Source organism: Aulonocara stuartgranti (assembly GCF_965226115.1).
Source record: "Aulonocara stuartgranti genome assembly, chromosome: 16".
In the NCBI taxonomy this organism is placed as follows: Eukaryota; Metazoa; Chordata; class Actinopteri; order Cichliformes; family Cichlidae; genus Aulonocara; species Aulonocara stuartgranti.
The window spans coordinates 10396912-10413655 of record NC_138952.1 but is presented as its reverse complement, the minus strand read 5'-3'; the positions used below and the strand labels follow the sequence as shown (position 1 = coordinate 10413655).

At 38.0% G+C, this 16744-nt stretch overlaps 2 protein-coding genes across 5 annotated transcripts; one reads left to right on the top strand and one right to left on the bottom strand.

Annotated features, from left to right (window-relative positions):
• Positions 1-160: 160 nt before the first annotated feature.
• On the bottom strand, positions 161-10233 carry pnkd (PNKD metallo-beta-lactamase domain containing). The gene is made up of 9 exons (XM_082507518.1): positions 10029-10233; positions 9534-9649; positions 9216-9328; positions 8379-8437; positions 7319-7411; positions 6762-6925; positions 5432-5518; positions 5085-5200; positions 161-3642 (listed from the first exon to the last, which is right to left on the bottom strand). The coding sequence occupies exons 1-9, from the start codon at positions 10181-10183 to the stop codon at positions 3469-3471; spliced, it is 1077 nt and encodes a 358-aa protein (XP_082363644.1). The 5' UTR covers positions 10184-10233; the 3' UTR covers positions 161-3468.
• On the top strand, positions 10149-16712 carry LOC309690493 (protein lifeguard 3). Of its 4 annotated transcripts, none has more exons than XM_082507522.1 (13): positions 10149-10238; positions 10818-10984; positions 12783-13052; positions 13156-13223; positions 13317-13381; positions 13484-13537; positions 13662-13712; positions 13823-13862; positions 14058-14095; positions 14210-14297; positions 14657-14752; positions 14887-14940; positions 16343-16712. In XM_082507522.1, the coding sequence occupies exons 3-13, from the start codon at positions 12797-12799 to the stop codon at positions 16490-16492; spliced, it is 960 nt and encodes a 319-aa protein (XP_082363648.1). In that variant the 5' UTR covers positions 10149-10238; positions 10818-10984; positions 12783-12796; the 3' UTR covers positions 16493-16712. The 4 variants fall into 4 exon arrangements, with proteins under 4 accessions (XP_082363648.1, XP_082363645.1, XP_082363646.1 ...); XM_082507519.1 differs by having other exon boundaries at positions 13644-13712; XM_082507520.1 differs by having other exon boundaries at positions 10154-10199; positions 13644-13712.
• The last annotated feature ends 32 nt before the right edge of the window (positions 16713-16744 follow it).

Here is a 16744-nt window from a genome sequence, read left to right as displayed (position 1 = left end):
CAGTTTTGAATGCTTGCAAAGACAACACTTACACAGCTCTAATAGAAGAGTTTACTTTCATACTTACTCATTAAAACATAACCTGAAGTAAAACAGTCTCCCATGTGGTAGTATTCATAACTCAAACATATGCAAATAAGGTGCGAGTCTGCATCAAACAAACAGAATAACATTTTAGTCAACAATCACCAAGGGACAAGGTGCTCTGGTACAGGCTTTTCTGGAGGAGCAACACAGAAATCTGAAGCACTTTCAAACCCCCTCAAAAGTTTAAAGATTTATTTCTTTTTCATTTTGGCCCTCTGCACATAGACAGAAACAGCGTTATACTTCCTTTGTATAAAAAAAAGACACAAAGAAGGAAAACAAAATGTGCAAAAGAGGACTTTTCTCCACTGTATTGTCACACATTTTATGCTATCAAATGTTCTTATAAAATCCTAATCTAGTTAAATTCCAGCAAGATTAGATCATAAAAACTGTACGTCAAAGATTCTTTTTAGCTCAGCTGCTGTAACGCGTCTGTTTTTGTAGACGTTTTTAAAATAAGTCCGAATTAACATCAGTTTTAGGCTAATTTGTTGTTACAAACAACATGAGCATGCATTGCAAAGATGCTTTGCAATCCTTGCAATGATTAATGTCTTAGACCCGATTCACTATTTAAATGTGAACTTCAGTGGCATGAAAATACTGAATCTATGGAGAAGAGCTGGCAGAACTGGAAAAAACTCACTTTATCGATGGGCACAGTCACGTGACTTTCCACTCAGTCGTTGGCAGACTTTAAAATGCCAAAGACTGTGAGGAGTGAGCATGTGACCAGACTGTGGGTGTAGCTGCTCAAGTATTAACATGAAATATCTATGAATATGGGAGTAAAACAATGGGACGATTCCTGCCATGATCATGACCAATAAGGATCATTGCAGTCTAATGGGATACAAGTGGTATGCAACATATAAAGGCAAAGCAATACTTTCAAACTTTCACATCATTTGGCACTTCATGAAGTTCATGAACATGTTAAAGACTGATAAATATGATTTAAATTGATTACTGTTCAAGACATCAGAGGCAAACATATGAGACTGGAAGAAGTATGCATGAAGGTTATACTGTGAACATGGACAAGTGCCTATAAAAATGACAAAAAAGTGTCCTTGAGCACAATTTTGGTAAAGACCCATTAGATGATTATTGTGGGTAAGTTTGATTAAATTCTGATCAATACTATAGAAGTAGTAATTATTGTGACTTGTGGAAGGACAGTCCATTGGCAAGATGAGCTAATAGCAGAGTGATGACAGTTTGAATACGAGAGAGACGCGATAAAGTGGAAGCTTAATAAGTTTGGGTCTGTTTTCAGGAAGCAATCCAAAAAAGCAACAATTTAACAGAAGCTGAGAGTAGTCACATCATGAAAATCATCCGATACAGTTAAAACGAACGAACGAACAAACAAGAAAAGAAAAGATAAATTTTGCATTCCAAAGGTTTTAATTGGTCAAATACACCAAAACAAAAAAAAAATATTTCTTTTGCCACAGTCACATTATAAATGCAGTCTTAATTCAATCGTCCCTTCAACATGAATTCAGTCATGTCTCACTACAGTTAAGTACCAGTTAGATCCTTCACATATTTTGTAGTTCACATTCAGGGAGTGAACAAATTTAAAATGATAACAAGAAGTTCACAAAAAATTATTTGCTCACAGGCACAAAAGAGATCTGTTCAAGAAAATATACATTTTTGTGTTTGGCCCACTTGTTTACGTTCTTTACATCAACTATAACATGAACTATAATGTACGAATTCTTAAGGAAAAACAAACCAAAAAAAATAAAAAATAAAAAACTAACAGTACAAGTAGCTAGGGCTGTTCGATATAACGATATATATCAGATGACGATATAAAAACCTCTATTGTTTCATTTTACGCTATTGTTTGTTTCGTGGTGTTGCAAAATAAGCTGTTTACAGCAATATTTTTTCATCGTTTTGATGGTCACTGCAGTGGCTATATTAATTTATTAAAGTTCTCTCTTTCTCTTATATTTAATATAACCACACTACGGATGGACAAGCGACTGTTTTTATGCGTTGTGGTTAGCAACAACGACGGTAACACCATCGCGTGTCCGCTTGTTTATGTTCCACATAAACCTTTCACAATAAAGCTCAAAATCCTGTTGAGACTTTTCAAAATAAACTGAATCACGTGAAAGAGCAGATTATTTACGGATGAGAAGTAAAAAAGAGCCGCCAGGTGCTAAAAAATAAACCTTGGACTCAAACGTTAGAACAGGCTTTTCCCCGCAGCACGCCGTGTAATAAATATTCACAAAGAAAACGGCGGCCGTTACAACTTATGTCTAAAAATGTGTAGTTTTATGCATCGGTTAAAACATTCGACTCCAGGTACATGACGCGCAGCTGGAAACACTTCACGCAAGACGAGCAGCCCGAGATTCACAGAATTTACAGAAAATGTTACATTTTTGTGATTTATATCGTTATCGGACGATAGATGTCTTATATCGGGATATGAGATTTTGGTCATATGGCACAGCCCTACAAGTAGCCCAAACACAACCATTGCAAAGAATGAATGTTTGTGTTACTTTTTTAAGTCAAAATAAAATAAAAAATAAAAAAAAATAAAAAAAATAATCTGCATTAATAAACTGACTTATTATAAAAAAAAAAAATAATGTACAGACTTTTTTTTGTCACATTGTGCTCACTTTCACACAAGGTACCAACAGCAAAGTGCCTTTGCGATTTATTAAATGAATCCTAGCATTAATTTGGTGAATATGTTGATATCACAATATCAAATATTCACAATCAAATACTCAAATCCCAAACTGTCAGTCTTTGGGGAAAAGATAATTACCCTTCAGCATCACTGTAAGTCTGAAACCGGGGTAACAAATACAGCGTGTGTACCAAAGATTGTCTCAGAAACCTTTTAAATACAATTTATTACTTGTTCTAAAAACTACTGTTGAGTAAACAAATCAGTACCTAACATGTTAACGGTTCAGTGTAGTGCATTGTTATCACCGTGTGTTTCAAAAAAACCCTCAATAAGAAAAAAATGTCTATGCTCTAGTAATGCAAAACAATAATATTTACATCCTATGTAAAAAGTAAAAACAAAATCAGCACTACTCTTCTCATGAACAAAAAATGACTGTAGTTTACAGCATTTGGAGAGGTAATAGAACTATTAATGAGTATTATGTAATAACGAAGTTGTGGTTACCATCCTAGCTACAGGTCTACAGGTCAGAAACTACTTAATGCCCCTTAACACTGAGATAATAGATCAAACCGTTTCTACAGTACCTTTAGAGATCAATTTATTATTAGCTTTCACCTGCAAATAGCTGCTTTTGTACCAGTGCCTGGTGCAGCTGAGCTCTGCTGTTCCCTAAAGTTTAGGACGTCTTGGTAGTACTATCTCCTGTTGTAGAGGTCTTTGCGTTTTCGCAGTTCCTCCAGCACCCTTGCCCTAAACTGGGTCCAGTCTTCTTCCTGGAATTGCTGGACACCCAGAGCCAGGTGGAGCTCTGCAGAGTGGCTGCGCAGGAAAGGATTGTACTGCTTCTCTTCTCCAATCGTGGAGGGACACTGGAAATAAAGAGCACGTCAAAACGCAGCCCACCTCAAAGGCTCTTGATTGAACAGTGTCAATCATTTGCAGAAAGATTAAAAATAAATAAATCTAATCATAGAAGATAAAATAAGTGATTTCTGTTACTCCCTTCCCCATCACAAAACAGACAATGCATTTCTGCAGATGGCATCACCGTGAGTATTAAGAAAACACAGCAGCTAATTTGTTACCAGGATACACTGACGTTAATTTGGCAATAAACCTAAACAAAACAGAGACATATCACAACAAGAAAAGCTCAACCTGGATTCCTAGACATCTGCTTCCTCTTTCCAGCATCACAGCACAAAGGGATGCTTGAATAAAACTCGGTTAATTGTTAATAATGCTTGGTCTGTTCCTACTGTGACAAGCCGAAAACAATCTGTTAAGTCAGACTTTCTATCCCTTACCAATAACAGTTTAAAATCCGCCAATGAGATCTAGAATTAGCAAATGCATCAACCTTAATTTGAAAATCCTAGATGCTTTTCAGGAAAGGTCACCTTTGACTTTGAGGTCAAGGTCTCCAGGATTTAAACCTGTCCAAGAGTTTTAGTAATTGCATGGCATGAAGTTGAGAATCCTAGGTGACTTCCTTCTTGAGTTAATGCGCTCACAAGATTTTTAGAAAACTTGACCTCTGACCTCTGACCTTGAGGTCGAGGTAAATGATGTTCAAACTTGTTAGAGACTTTGAGTAGATGCAACTGTGGTATCGATTTTAAAATCCTACTTTACTTGTTAAGTTCTCGCATTCGCAATCTTGGGTGTCCACGCCGCATGGCATTTAGTTTTTATTCAAAGGACCTGCTTAACCGAGTGAGTCACAGCAGTGCTACAGTTTCTGATACATTTGGTCAAATACAAATGCAGTGTTTCAGAAGTTTAAGTCATCACCTTCAGGCAGCTCTGCTACAAGGAAAACTTTACAGTTTTCATACATGTTTTTTTGGTGTACTATATATCTGATCTTTTTAATAAATAATACTCAAAGATCAAACTCAGGTGACTGATATAAATAAGCAAAAGACTACGTGTGAAACGTGAAAACATGCAGACTGCAGAGGAAATGTTATGGTCATTCAATAAGTTTTGGAGGTGGAAATCATCAACTGGAAGCTCCAATCTTGTGAAACTGCCTTTAGAGGCATGTATTGATAACAGATAAAAAACTAATCTAAATTCAGGATGGGCACTTCACTGAACAGCAAACCTTTGCTCTGCTGCAGACTATATCACAGATTGACTCGACTGAGCCTGGAAGAAGGGAAAGCGAGAGGGCGGCATGCACTCAAGAGTGCTGTCAGCACGAACGCTGTACGCAACTGATAAGCCCTTATTTCAGGTGTTGGACAACATGAATCCTGGGATGGCTCGCTTGAGAGGCATAACAATGGTGATACATCATTCTCACCGTGCACAGCTTCTGGCCTCGCTGCTGCAGCACCCACTGATATTTGTTTTCCCTGGCTGTGTTGTGCGGCTCAACCTCAGCAGCAAACAGCAGGTTGTCCTCTGCATACTCATGACCTGCGGGACAGCCAGTGGACACACAAGAAAAATATCACAGCCACATGTATAACCATACTTAAAAGCCTAAAAAAACCAAAGAATTCCCTATGCAACCCGTTCTTATGGTTTGGCTGTATATATATAAAACACTTTTTTAAAAGCAAAGACATATTAAAACCACAACTTCATCCGCAGCACACAAACATAATTTTTTGACACTGAATCAGACAACTGAAAGGATTCTCCTACCAGGCCATAATAGAGTATCATCAGTCAAGGAGCCAACTGTGTCCAGAGATGACAGCATTGTTGTTGCACTGCCTTCAAACATTCTCCCTTGAAACAATAAAGACAGGTTAACAAAGAGATTCCAATTTCCAAACAGGGTTCCTGAAGCATTCATATGGTCTAATCTTTAGTATTACCAGGATATTTTCATTACTGCTATAGTTAGATTGTCAAATTGGTTAATTGGAAGATAAAAATGTCCAATTTCTCAAAGGTCATGCGGATAACCACTAGCTATTAAGACACTATCTACTGTACAAACTCTGTATAATACTTTCAGCTTCTCTCTTACTTCTCAAAGGGGTCATCACATCAGATGGATCCACACATAGATTTTACCCAAGGCTGGGTTTGTGTCTCCTGCTGATCTCAATATTTTGTGCATAATGAAAATGTATTAACCACTAAATTGCTATATAAAATCTATTGTATATTAAAGAACATGTCATTGGCATTACAAGGTAACCAAAACAGGCCACTAAATATACAATACTATAATTAAGTATATATTTTAAGTGCTTTTTGACGCAACTGATTAAATTATTTCAAGTCTTATAAAAAAAACTATGTTACATTAAGTTATGCAAAGGAAATCTAATCAGCATTTCCGATGAAATATGAAAAGGTGTAATTTGCATGCAACAGTATTCAGTTAAGATGGTGCTGACTTGCATTAGCAATGTTAAACTTGCTTTTGAATGAGGTAATCGGGTTGTGAACCAAAAATGACAGATGTGAATGCAGAAAAGGCATCAGGTCAAAGATCCTTTTTAAAATTGCACTGATTGAAACACTGATGACAGATAGGTTTCTCGTATATATCACATAGTACAATTAAGTCAAAATCACGCTTCCTTGGTATCACACTTATGCATTTTAGCTGACTTTTAGACTGTGCAATCATCAGGTTCTCAGACTTCAGCAGTTTTACAGTATAGAAAAAAAAAAAGCCCACAAAAACTCTAAAAACGTCACACCAGTTTTTTTTTTTTTAAGTTGCTTTTACTCAAGCATAACATATATTTTGATCAAATTGCCAGGAATAAGAGGGCAATGCGTAGACTTCTGTTAAGGTAACACAACTATAACTACGTGCAGACAAATTGTGCTTGCATGCATGGTCACTCCCTGTAGAGAACAATTTTGAGCCAGTAAAACCCAGAGAACCTGTGTAGAATGATTCCACATCAAACAAACTATTTCATCCTGCATTTTCAGTAACTCTGAAAAAAACAAAAAGAAGCAAACAGCTAGAATAATTCCTCTTGATCTGGTTTTCTGCATAACTTACCACATCCTGAGAGAAACACCAGGTCACCAGAGAAGAGGCTGGAGGGGGCACCGACCGTTTGACCATCCAAGAGGTAGATCATGTGGCCTACCGTGTGTCCAGGGGTAAAGAGGGCCTTAAAGCGCATACGCCCAACTGTTACCGAGTCATTGTGTGAGAGAGGGCTGGAAAGAAAAATAAGTAATGAAAAAACCTAAACCAAGAAGTGTGGAGTTACTGATTTTTAGTGAAAATTAAAAGATTAAAAATAACTGAAATAGACTTCCATTTCTGACATGTACCAGTTGAGCAAAGGTATCAAAAACGACTACCTTCCCATATTATTTTTACATTATTAGAAAAAAAAATGTGAAAAACAAAATCTTTAGTGTGGTGGTTTGGAAGTCCTAAGATAACCCTCCATCCCCTCAGACATAACAGAATAGTCACTCATGCCACGATAATTTAGTGTGAAGTCAGCTGCCACCACTACTGACAGTGGGAACAAAACAGGACTAAGTACAGTAAGAATGATTCAAAGTGAGCCAGTGTGCTATACTGTGCAAGCTGGGACTTACTGCGTGAGGCCAGGAATGTTATCAGCCGCATTTCCATAAACTCGGCATGAGCTGTGCAGCCGTTTCAACCCTTTGTTTCCCCCACTGTGGTCCCTGTACACGGATCACAAAGAAGGTTCACGCAGCAATTTAGACAATATCCACACATTACAGATACAAAACACCTATTTTTTTTAAAAAAACACTGTGCTTATTTTAATCAACCTGAACGCAGGACTTTCAAAATGTGGGGAAAACATCTATACATACAAATGCATGGCATTCTTTTAATCTGCAGTACGGCAATAATAAGTCTAACCTCTTGTGTTAGAGATGTGAATCACATTTTTATTTTACTATACCTATTATTATATGATTTTTTAACCTTTTGTGACATGCTGAGTCTTGTATGATTATCACATTAACATATTTTTAGATTTTTTTTGCCTTCAACTGTAAATTATGTCCTCGAAGTTAAACATTTTCAATATCTGTCTTATCCAATAAGATAAAGTTACCTCAGGAATTTTTTTAGCTACAAAAGGAGATGGTAAAGTACATCAAAACTGTCACCAAGACCTACTATAAATGTTACCAGTGTCATATTGAATGGGGTCAAGTTGGCAATGACATCCAATCTGTTCCTAATATTGCAGCAATTTACTGTTATAAATATTCAATAGCCACATTAAACTATTATATTTGCACTGATCAACCTTCCTGTTTTATAGGAATATAACCAGAATACAATGAGCTGGCAGCCCATGAAGTCCCTTCAAGTTGTAATCATTAATAAAGACTCGTTCAGACTGATGGCAAGATGTTGGCAATCTCTCTGCATTTATACATTTACAATCTGTCTCATAGTAATTCCAGTCAATCCAAGTCAGACTGCATCTGTTTGCAGAAAGGTTGCCTCTTATCAGGTGAGATAAGCCCTCTTGTTCACAGTATTTCCAAAATAAAATATCGATAATTGGTGTCCCTGTATCAATATAACATTGCTATGCTAAATATTACAATACTATGCTGTCTTTCCCCCCTACTCCTTTTTTATACATACAAATTACATGAAACTCACCAGTGCTTGTGTGTACATAGTATTGCTTCTAACATTACTCCTTCTGCCTCGAGGACTGCCTGAAATGAATAAAAGAAAATACAAATAAATCGGGTGTTGGTAAAACCTTCAGTCAACACTTCAGATTCATGACACATCACAGCGTTATTATACTTGTGTATTTAATAAGGCAAGATACCATGGATACAAAACACACTCATTCACAACAGCTGGCTACGGACAGTCAACAGCTGCAGCTGAAGTAAAACACATGGTTGTAAGGAAAAATGACAGTGCAGAGATACCAGCTGTAAGAGAGAGAGGCTCCATTGTCAATGAGCCCTACAATTACAATCAAGCTTTCAATACAACTCAATTTTTTTGTTTACACACCTCGTACTTTTATAAATACAGCAATAATTCTATACAGGCTTTCATATATTGTTTGTAACTCACACTATTTATACATTTTAACCCCATCTATGTCCTGTATGTGTTACTAAACTGGCTTTGAACTGAATGACAATCATCACACTTTAATAGTATTATTCCAACTCCCCTAAAAAATATTTCGTTTTCTTAAAGATCTTAATACTAGATATTATACATTTCATATAATAGCTTTAAGGATCAGAGTTGTGGTACATATACAAAATAAAGCTGAACTAGAAGCAAAGCAATCATTTCTCACTAATATCAGGCGATATCTGTCCTGACTTCTCTGCAGCAACATGTTCTGAAGAAAAAACAACCTTTCCCTTGGAACTAACTACACAGTTACTGATTGCTGTTTTCAGCGCAATAGCCTAAATCTATTAACCCATTCAAAGACACATAAGTGACATCAGAGGCACTCACCTGAACTATCTGAGGGTCTGCAGGGTCTACAACGACTGCGATGCTCGAGGCTCTGTCGATGATAAGGTAGCTGTAGTTGTCAGAGAGCACAGAGATAGGAATTATTTTAACACCTGTGGGCAGAGAAAGAAATGACATAATAATTATTCGGGACAACATTAAACATGCACTAATAAAAATATCCATCTTTAATGAAACAAATGCTAGAATTTTGTACTGATAGTAATAACAATTGGTTCTATGGTATGTACAGCGTGTGACAGCAAGGCATTGTTTGGCCCAGTGTCACCAAGTTAAACCAGTAATTGTTGCATATACCATTGAACTCCACGGGATCTGTAGCTGAATGCCCTCCAGGGTAATTTTCACGAGCTTTCCGCATTTGCCGTTTGTAGTACATGTAGCCAAGTCTGGTCTTAGTGTAGAGTGTGTACCTGGGAGACAATTGGAAATGTTATGTCCCAATAGTAAAAGCTGTTAACATTATTAACCTCGCCATGCAGTTACTGTCATTTCTTTGGTTTGTTGAATGAGCACAATTGACGTAACTTCAATGGTTGGTATGCAAACGTCTCTTAAAATAAAGTTGAAGCCACTGCAGCATATGCTGATGAAAAAAATGGCATTATCGCGAGAAGAGCCTCACAGCAGAATACCAACAGCTGTACTTTTCAAATGGTCTTGACTAAATTAAATTACGTGGGATAAATCTATAGCACATAAAAATGGCTAGATGTTGCTAAGCTACGCCAAGAGAATCGCCAAGGAAACGACAGAAATCTCTGTCGCCAAGGAAAGTGGCGCCATACTCACGCTATTCGGAACAAGGGCTTCTCCGTTCGGGCCATTATCTTGCTGAACAGTTTTCTCCAAAACACCTGTCCTGTCCGTCTGTAGCGAAGGCACAAACAAAAACAGATGAAGGATGAAGTGGCTACCAGTGTTATTATCCAGTCAGGAAGCGCCATAGCCTCTGAGCGGAACGTAATGACGTATACAGCGACACGTCACAACAGTCCCCTGGTGACTTTTAGGCTCACTACCGGTGTTGTGCTCACCTGATTTCTCATGTTTACGTTTTCTTTTATGTATTAAAACAGAGTATATTATAATTTTTTCTGTATATTTTCATTATACATTTTTCCCATCACATTTTGCTTAGGTTTAGGCAGCAGAACCACTTGGGAAGTAGTAGTAGTAAATTAAATGAAATTTAAAAAAAGGGTTTTGACAGTCTGTCAGGCAAACTTTAACATGCATATGAACTAGCAAAAATACTGTGTGATTTTGCCTGTTTTATATCCAAATCCACTTTGCTTCAAGAAACACATAAAATGGGAATTTCTGTTTTTAGAATCACATTTCTTTCTGGTGTAAATGTTGAATAATTATCTGTCTGTTGTTATAACCGTATTGTAGGTTAATTGTAATGATTTTTGTAGTACAAGAAAAAATACATTGACATATAATTATGACTTACAATTACCCTTAGACAAAATGCCAAAGCTGACTAGGTATCAAGGAAGCACTGGCATTTAACTAATTGTAGAGGGAGGTACAACCAGTAGTTTGTGTTTTGGTAATATTGGTACTTTTTAACAGGAGGCGACATGAGTAACCAGTCTCATCTTTCTGAGAGTAGCAGTAACAGTGTGAGTTTCAGCCAGCATATCCAGTTACAAAGGATGACATCCTCCTGTTGTGCACGGCTGCAAATCTCCAAGGCAGGACTGAAGGACAGTGAACCCAACTCAGGCGCAAGCCACAAGGTAAGTAACCTTTTCTGCTTTGTTTTCATTTGTTTTCTGGGTGATCAGATCATAACAAACCAAAAGTGGGTCAAAGAGATTACTTGAGTGCAGTGTTGTAGTGTTTTAAAATTTGTATATAATGTATGGCTGGGTTTTAAAAATAACACAGGCTTAATTTCCTGTTCACAATCGGCAGTATGCTTGCTTTTTTCTCTTTTCCTATCTTAAAAATTCTTAAGTACAGTACTAATTTTCACAAGTAATCTGACTAGACTACATACAAAAAGAAAAATGTATGCAGTCTGGCCTTTTCAGACCGGTGAGGTGCTGTAGAGGGATTCGACTGCTCTTACAGGTGCTTTAATAGAATAAATGAAACTGAAGGTGAGCTCAGGATTGCATATTGAAAGAAGAAAAATCATAACTTTAGATGGGGGAACTTTCCTTGGCCTCCAAGTGTCCACATATACTTCATTCTTAAATTAAACAGAATTACAGTCATTGGTTTCTACTCTCATACTTTGCGTGACCCTTCGTATATTTTATCAAGCAATAAATGTGAACACATGGCATGACTGTGCCTTCCAGACACAATAATGTTTAAGTTGTTTCAATGTGTCTTGTGAAACTATATGTTGAATTACAACCAAGAGCTGAGTGAAACTATAATTCAAGCTGGGACATTATCTCATCTTTGTTATTGCAACAGCACCAGACTGCTAGACCTTTTTTCAGCCCTTCAAAATATTGCAGTTTCATTACATGTGGCCCAATTATCCCGAACAAACGTGCGCACTTTAATTTAAAATATTTATAGTAGTCAAATTAATTTTTAATTAGCAAGTGACTCACACTTAAAGTACAAGTGTAAGGAGACCAAGGGTGTCTGCGGTGTTACAGTACATACAGATATACAGCATGATAACAAAATTACATTTTTAATGTTAAATTTCAATGTAATTTATTATTGTGAGTTCCAAGTTTTCAAAAATATGACATGGCTGTCGCTGTAGCAGGGAAAATCTTCCACACATACCCCACATACACATGTACAAAGCCAGAAATATGGAATAATACCTTTATCTAATACAGTTTTTAAACCAAAGAGGGAAAAACAGTGAGCTTTATGCACAGTGAGAGGCTTTTGTACTCAAGAACTGTGCAAAAGTATCAAAATAACACATATGCACACGTTCCTGCTCCTGACTGCCACTTATTTTTCAGCATTTACCTGCCTTCTCTTTTTTATTCCCTCCCTCTTTTCTCCATCGTTCCTTTTCATCTGTTCAGCGTGTCTAACGTTACCTGGTTCGTGTCGCCTGCCTTGCTGAGAGAGACAGACAGAGCGACATGCGCACAGTTTTGCATGTCTTTGATGTGGTAGATTTGCGTGGTTCCTGCGTGGTGCTTGAACCAGCTGAAAGTTCACAGCAAGCCAAAACGTCCCCGAGGCCACCAGGACGTCCTGTAGAGACAGCCTTCCTTATTTTCTTTACAGCCACTGGAAACGAGCCAGACTTTAGAATTCTGTTATTCGGTGCTGATTTCTGAGAATCACATGTGAAACACAGAAAAACAGATAATAATGTTGTGCACAAGGAGGGACTTGTGATCACCCTTTCTGAAACTAGGGTGACCACATAGTTTCCAGGAAATAATACCACAGAATTAAGCAATGCAACATACTGTGATTTACGATGTAATATAGTAGGAAGATTTTATTTTGTAATTGTGAAAATGGAAAGTCAGCAATAACTAGTGGATAGTGAAAAGATGTAAGTCTGACATAGCTTTGTACCACTCATCCTGTCTTTAGGGTAGTCCAGAAAAATGATGACATCTAAAATTGACAGTCCTCCCCCCTACGAGGAAGCACTGCATCATCCTAAGTGTGATAACTTCCCCTACCAGCCACACCATGGCTCTCCTCTTCCCCCACCTCCATCTTACAGTCCCAGTCCTGGCTACTGGGGCCAAGGGGGTGTCTACCCGCCGATCAGCATGTGTCAAGGCCCTGGCCTTCCTCCATCTGGGATGCCCACCACAATACCGACTCTGTCTGCTGGACTGCCTGCCTCCAACCCAGGTTCTTAGCGAGTGGCACAGTCTTGAAGTAATCACACCCTGCAATATATTTAGATTAGGTGTAACAAGGATAAATTACCACTTGGCTCTTCCAAATTCTGCAGGAGAGATGGAGGATTTTCTCAGCACCCAGTGGGAAAGCACATCTGTTCGGCACGCCTTCATCAGAAAAGTAAGAGTTTGTAACTGTGTGTCTTAACTTGCTCTTTGTGCCAGTGACAATCCTGCTGCTCTGATCTTTCTTTTTTTCTTTTTTTTTGGACAGGTTTACTTAATTTTATCAGCACAGCTTGCTGTCACCTTCTCAGTTGTTGCTGTCTTTACGTTTGTGTAAGTTTCCCCATTTGTACATCCATCCACTGATGAATGTATCTGGTGAAGGGTAAGAAACACAGTCTGCCCTTTGGTGATGCCATGTATCTGCTTTCACAGTGACCCAGTGAGGATGTTTGTCATCAGTTACCCTGGCATCTACTGGGCATCTTTGTGAGTTACTTTTAAGAAACAGCCGCACAGTTTTAGTGCAATTACATCAATTGATAAAAAAAAAACACACATGTGAAGAATATGATGTATGTAATAATAATCACAGTGGTGAATCTCTCCGTAGTGTGGTTTACTTTGTGGTTTACTGCATTCTCATCTGCTGCAAAGAGCCGAGGTGAGCAAGGCCAAATAAGTTGGAAAAATTAAGTTGTTTTATTATTGCTATTATTATGGTGTATTAAAATTTTCATAAACAGTGATGTTTGTGGTTTCTGTACTTTTTAGGAGGCGTTTTCCATGGAATCTTGTGCTGCTTGGAGTATTTGTAAGTGTTGTTTATTAGACTAAGGGTCAGACATTGACACTAGTAATGCCACAGCAGATATATATGTGCAGAACTAACATAGTGTGAGGTGCTGAAGACTGAAAAAGTAAAGTCAGTAGAAAAAAGACATCTCTAAAAAGTGCTAAAACTCACTCTGACATTTAAGACGCATTGTATTCATGTTTGATCTTGCAGACTCTTGCCTTGTCTTACATGGCCGGAGCAGTTTCAAGGTTTGTTTATTGGCTTTATTCAGGCAACAGCTCAAAACAGCACATTTTGATCCTGATGGTATATATGTGCCTTTTTTTTTGTTTCGTTTTAATTGCTACATGTATCCTTTACAGCTATTATGGAACCAAAGCAGTGTTTATAGCCATGGGAGTAACAGCATTAGTCTGTATAGCTGTGACAGTCTTCTGCTTCCAAACTAAGGTACACGGAGATGTAAACTGTCTCGCTGTAGCTCAGTAGCCTGTGGCTTGTCAGAGGATGTCTTTGTTGTCGGTGTAAAAGAACTCCTTTGTCTTGCATTACAATGGGGGCACTGAAATCCTTTAAATATTTATAACATTTTGGGATAAGATGCGAATCCAACTTCTCTGTCTGATGCAACTCGAGATACACAAGTTACATTTTTGGCTTCTACAAGACATGTTTCACACACGCACACACATATATTTCTCTTTCACCTTATTCTGATCCTCTTTCACAATAGTCTCACTGCTCTTTCATGTAGCTTGAAGCATATCAGCTTCACTTTCATCCCCTTAATGACTTGTTTCTCATCACAGGTGGACTTCACCTCCTGCGGGGGATTCCTCTGCATTGCGGCCGTTCTGCTCATGATCATTGGGATTGTTACAGCCATCGTCCTCTCCTTCCAATATGTGAGCCTGCTCTGGTCAAGTCATTTAATTTATTCTGTCTACTCGTGTTTCTCTGCGTGAGGAACAGCAGCTCCCAAGGGTGTATCTGTGTGACTGATTTCACATTCAGGAGCCTTTCTTATGTCACTCAACAGGTCCCCTGGCTGCATATGCTCTACGCTGCAATTGGAGCCATCGTTTACACTCTGGTGAGTCCACACTCACACAAAATTAGACCGAGTATTTCTTCTTGGTATTATGAGTCTGTTGTTGAAAAGCAAGCGAGACATTAGCAGTCCTTACACCCCCAATACATAGCTATTTAGGAGCCCTAAATAATGTGGTGATAATCTACTATTCATCATCGTATTTGTCTTGATTTTGATTGGTCTATCAAATAAAAAAACAAGAAGGGAACACTCAATCTTCAGTTTAACACAAAGTCTGTTAACTTCAGAGATATCAGGATGTCCAGATAGAAAGCATAAACTATTGTGAATCCAATAAAAAAGTGATAACAGTTGCACTGGAAAGGCAACAACAAGACAACCTCCAGAAAGGGAAGGTTTTTTGATGGATTTTTCCCTAGTTTTGCTTTTTGCTGGGTCCTTTTTGCTACTTGGTAGCATGAGACAGCACCTGCAGCCTCCACAGGTTGCTCAGCTCCATCAGTAAGGCACAGATTTGCCATGTCGACAGGCCCGTTACACGAGCAGCACTGCCAGAGCCCTAAAAAGTGACCTCAATCAGGTTATTTGTGCATGTTTACAACCAAAATGTCATCAAGAGACTCCTTGAGCATGACATGAAGGCTCAGTGTTCCTAGGTGGGTTCTGTGGTCAGAAACCAGCATTGTGTAACTCAGCTGGCAGTGTTCTTTTCACGGATGATGTTGCAAGAAGCTAACATTTATTACGGTGTCTCCTCTCCATTTCACCTCTGTCACATGCTTTCTTTAGTAAAGGAGGTAAAATCACAGTTTTCCCTAATCGAACAGACGGATATTCCTGAAGTTCCAACTATGATGTTCAAGTGTTCCTTTAATTTTTTGCACAGTGTATAAAGTGAATTGGGCTTTTTTTTTGGGACATTTTATCATTTCCTGTTACAAACATGATTTCCACATTCATTGTCCCAATAGGTCTTTTAAACAGGTAATCTCACTGTATACATGTTATAGCACTGTTTAATGTGGTTTTCCCATAATGCTGGGGATTGTCTGACCTTTGCTTTTGTACCATTATATTCAAAATATAATTTACCCAAACTTTTTACCTTAGCCTTTGCTTACCATTCCTGTCAGTCTCAGCTATAGTTGAAATTTTGTGTTAATGAGTAAATATTAACACAGCAACACACGAAAAGGGTTAAACTAAACGCACCACCACATGGTAAGGACAGAATCACAAAGCTATTAGTACAGTTGTAGCCTCACATGATACAGGATGTAAATTTTCTTGTTGGTCATAGTGAGTGACACGTAACAGTCCAAAAACCAAAAGTTTTAATTAATGGTCACAAACATGACAAAAGGCTAGAAATGTTGCAGCATTTTTCCTTGTATTCATGTTTTTATGTCAATTTCCTCTTTCCTTTTCTTCCTTATATTAGTTTTTAGTGTACAACACCCAACTTCTTATCGGAAATCGGGAGTTGGCCATCAGCCCAGAGGAGTACGTCTATGGAGCGCTTTCTCTTTATGTTGATATTGTTCACATCTTCCTCTTCATCCTTCAAGTCAGCGGAGCTGCGACTGAATGAGCCAGCGGTTGGAGTTTGTATATTGTATTTGCTGGCAGACACACAGCAAACTGTCAGAAAGATTATTACTTTATTATTATTATTATTTTTTCTACATCAGTAACACTCGAGCACTTTGTTTGTTGGGCTGTATGTAGCAGGACTGCAGCCGCAAAGCTTACACTTAGCCCGTGTAAAGGAAGAGAGCTGCTTAAGCTTTGCACATTTGTATAGCTGCATTTTAATATTTATGTGCACGTTAAGGAGTGTAGT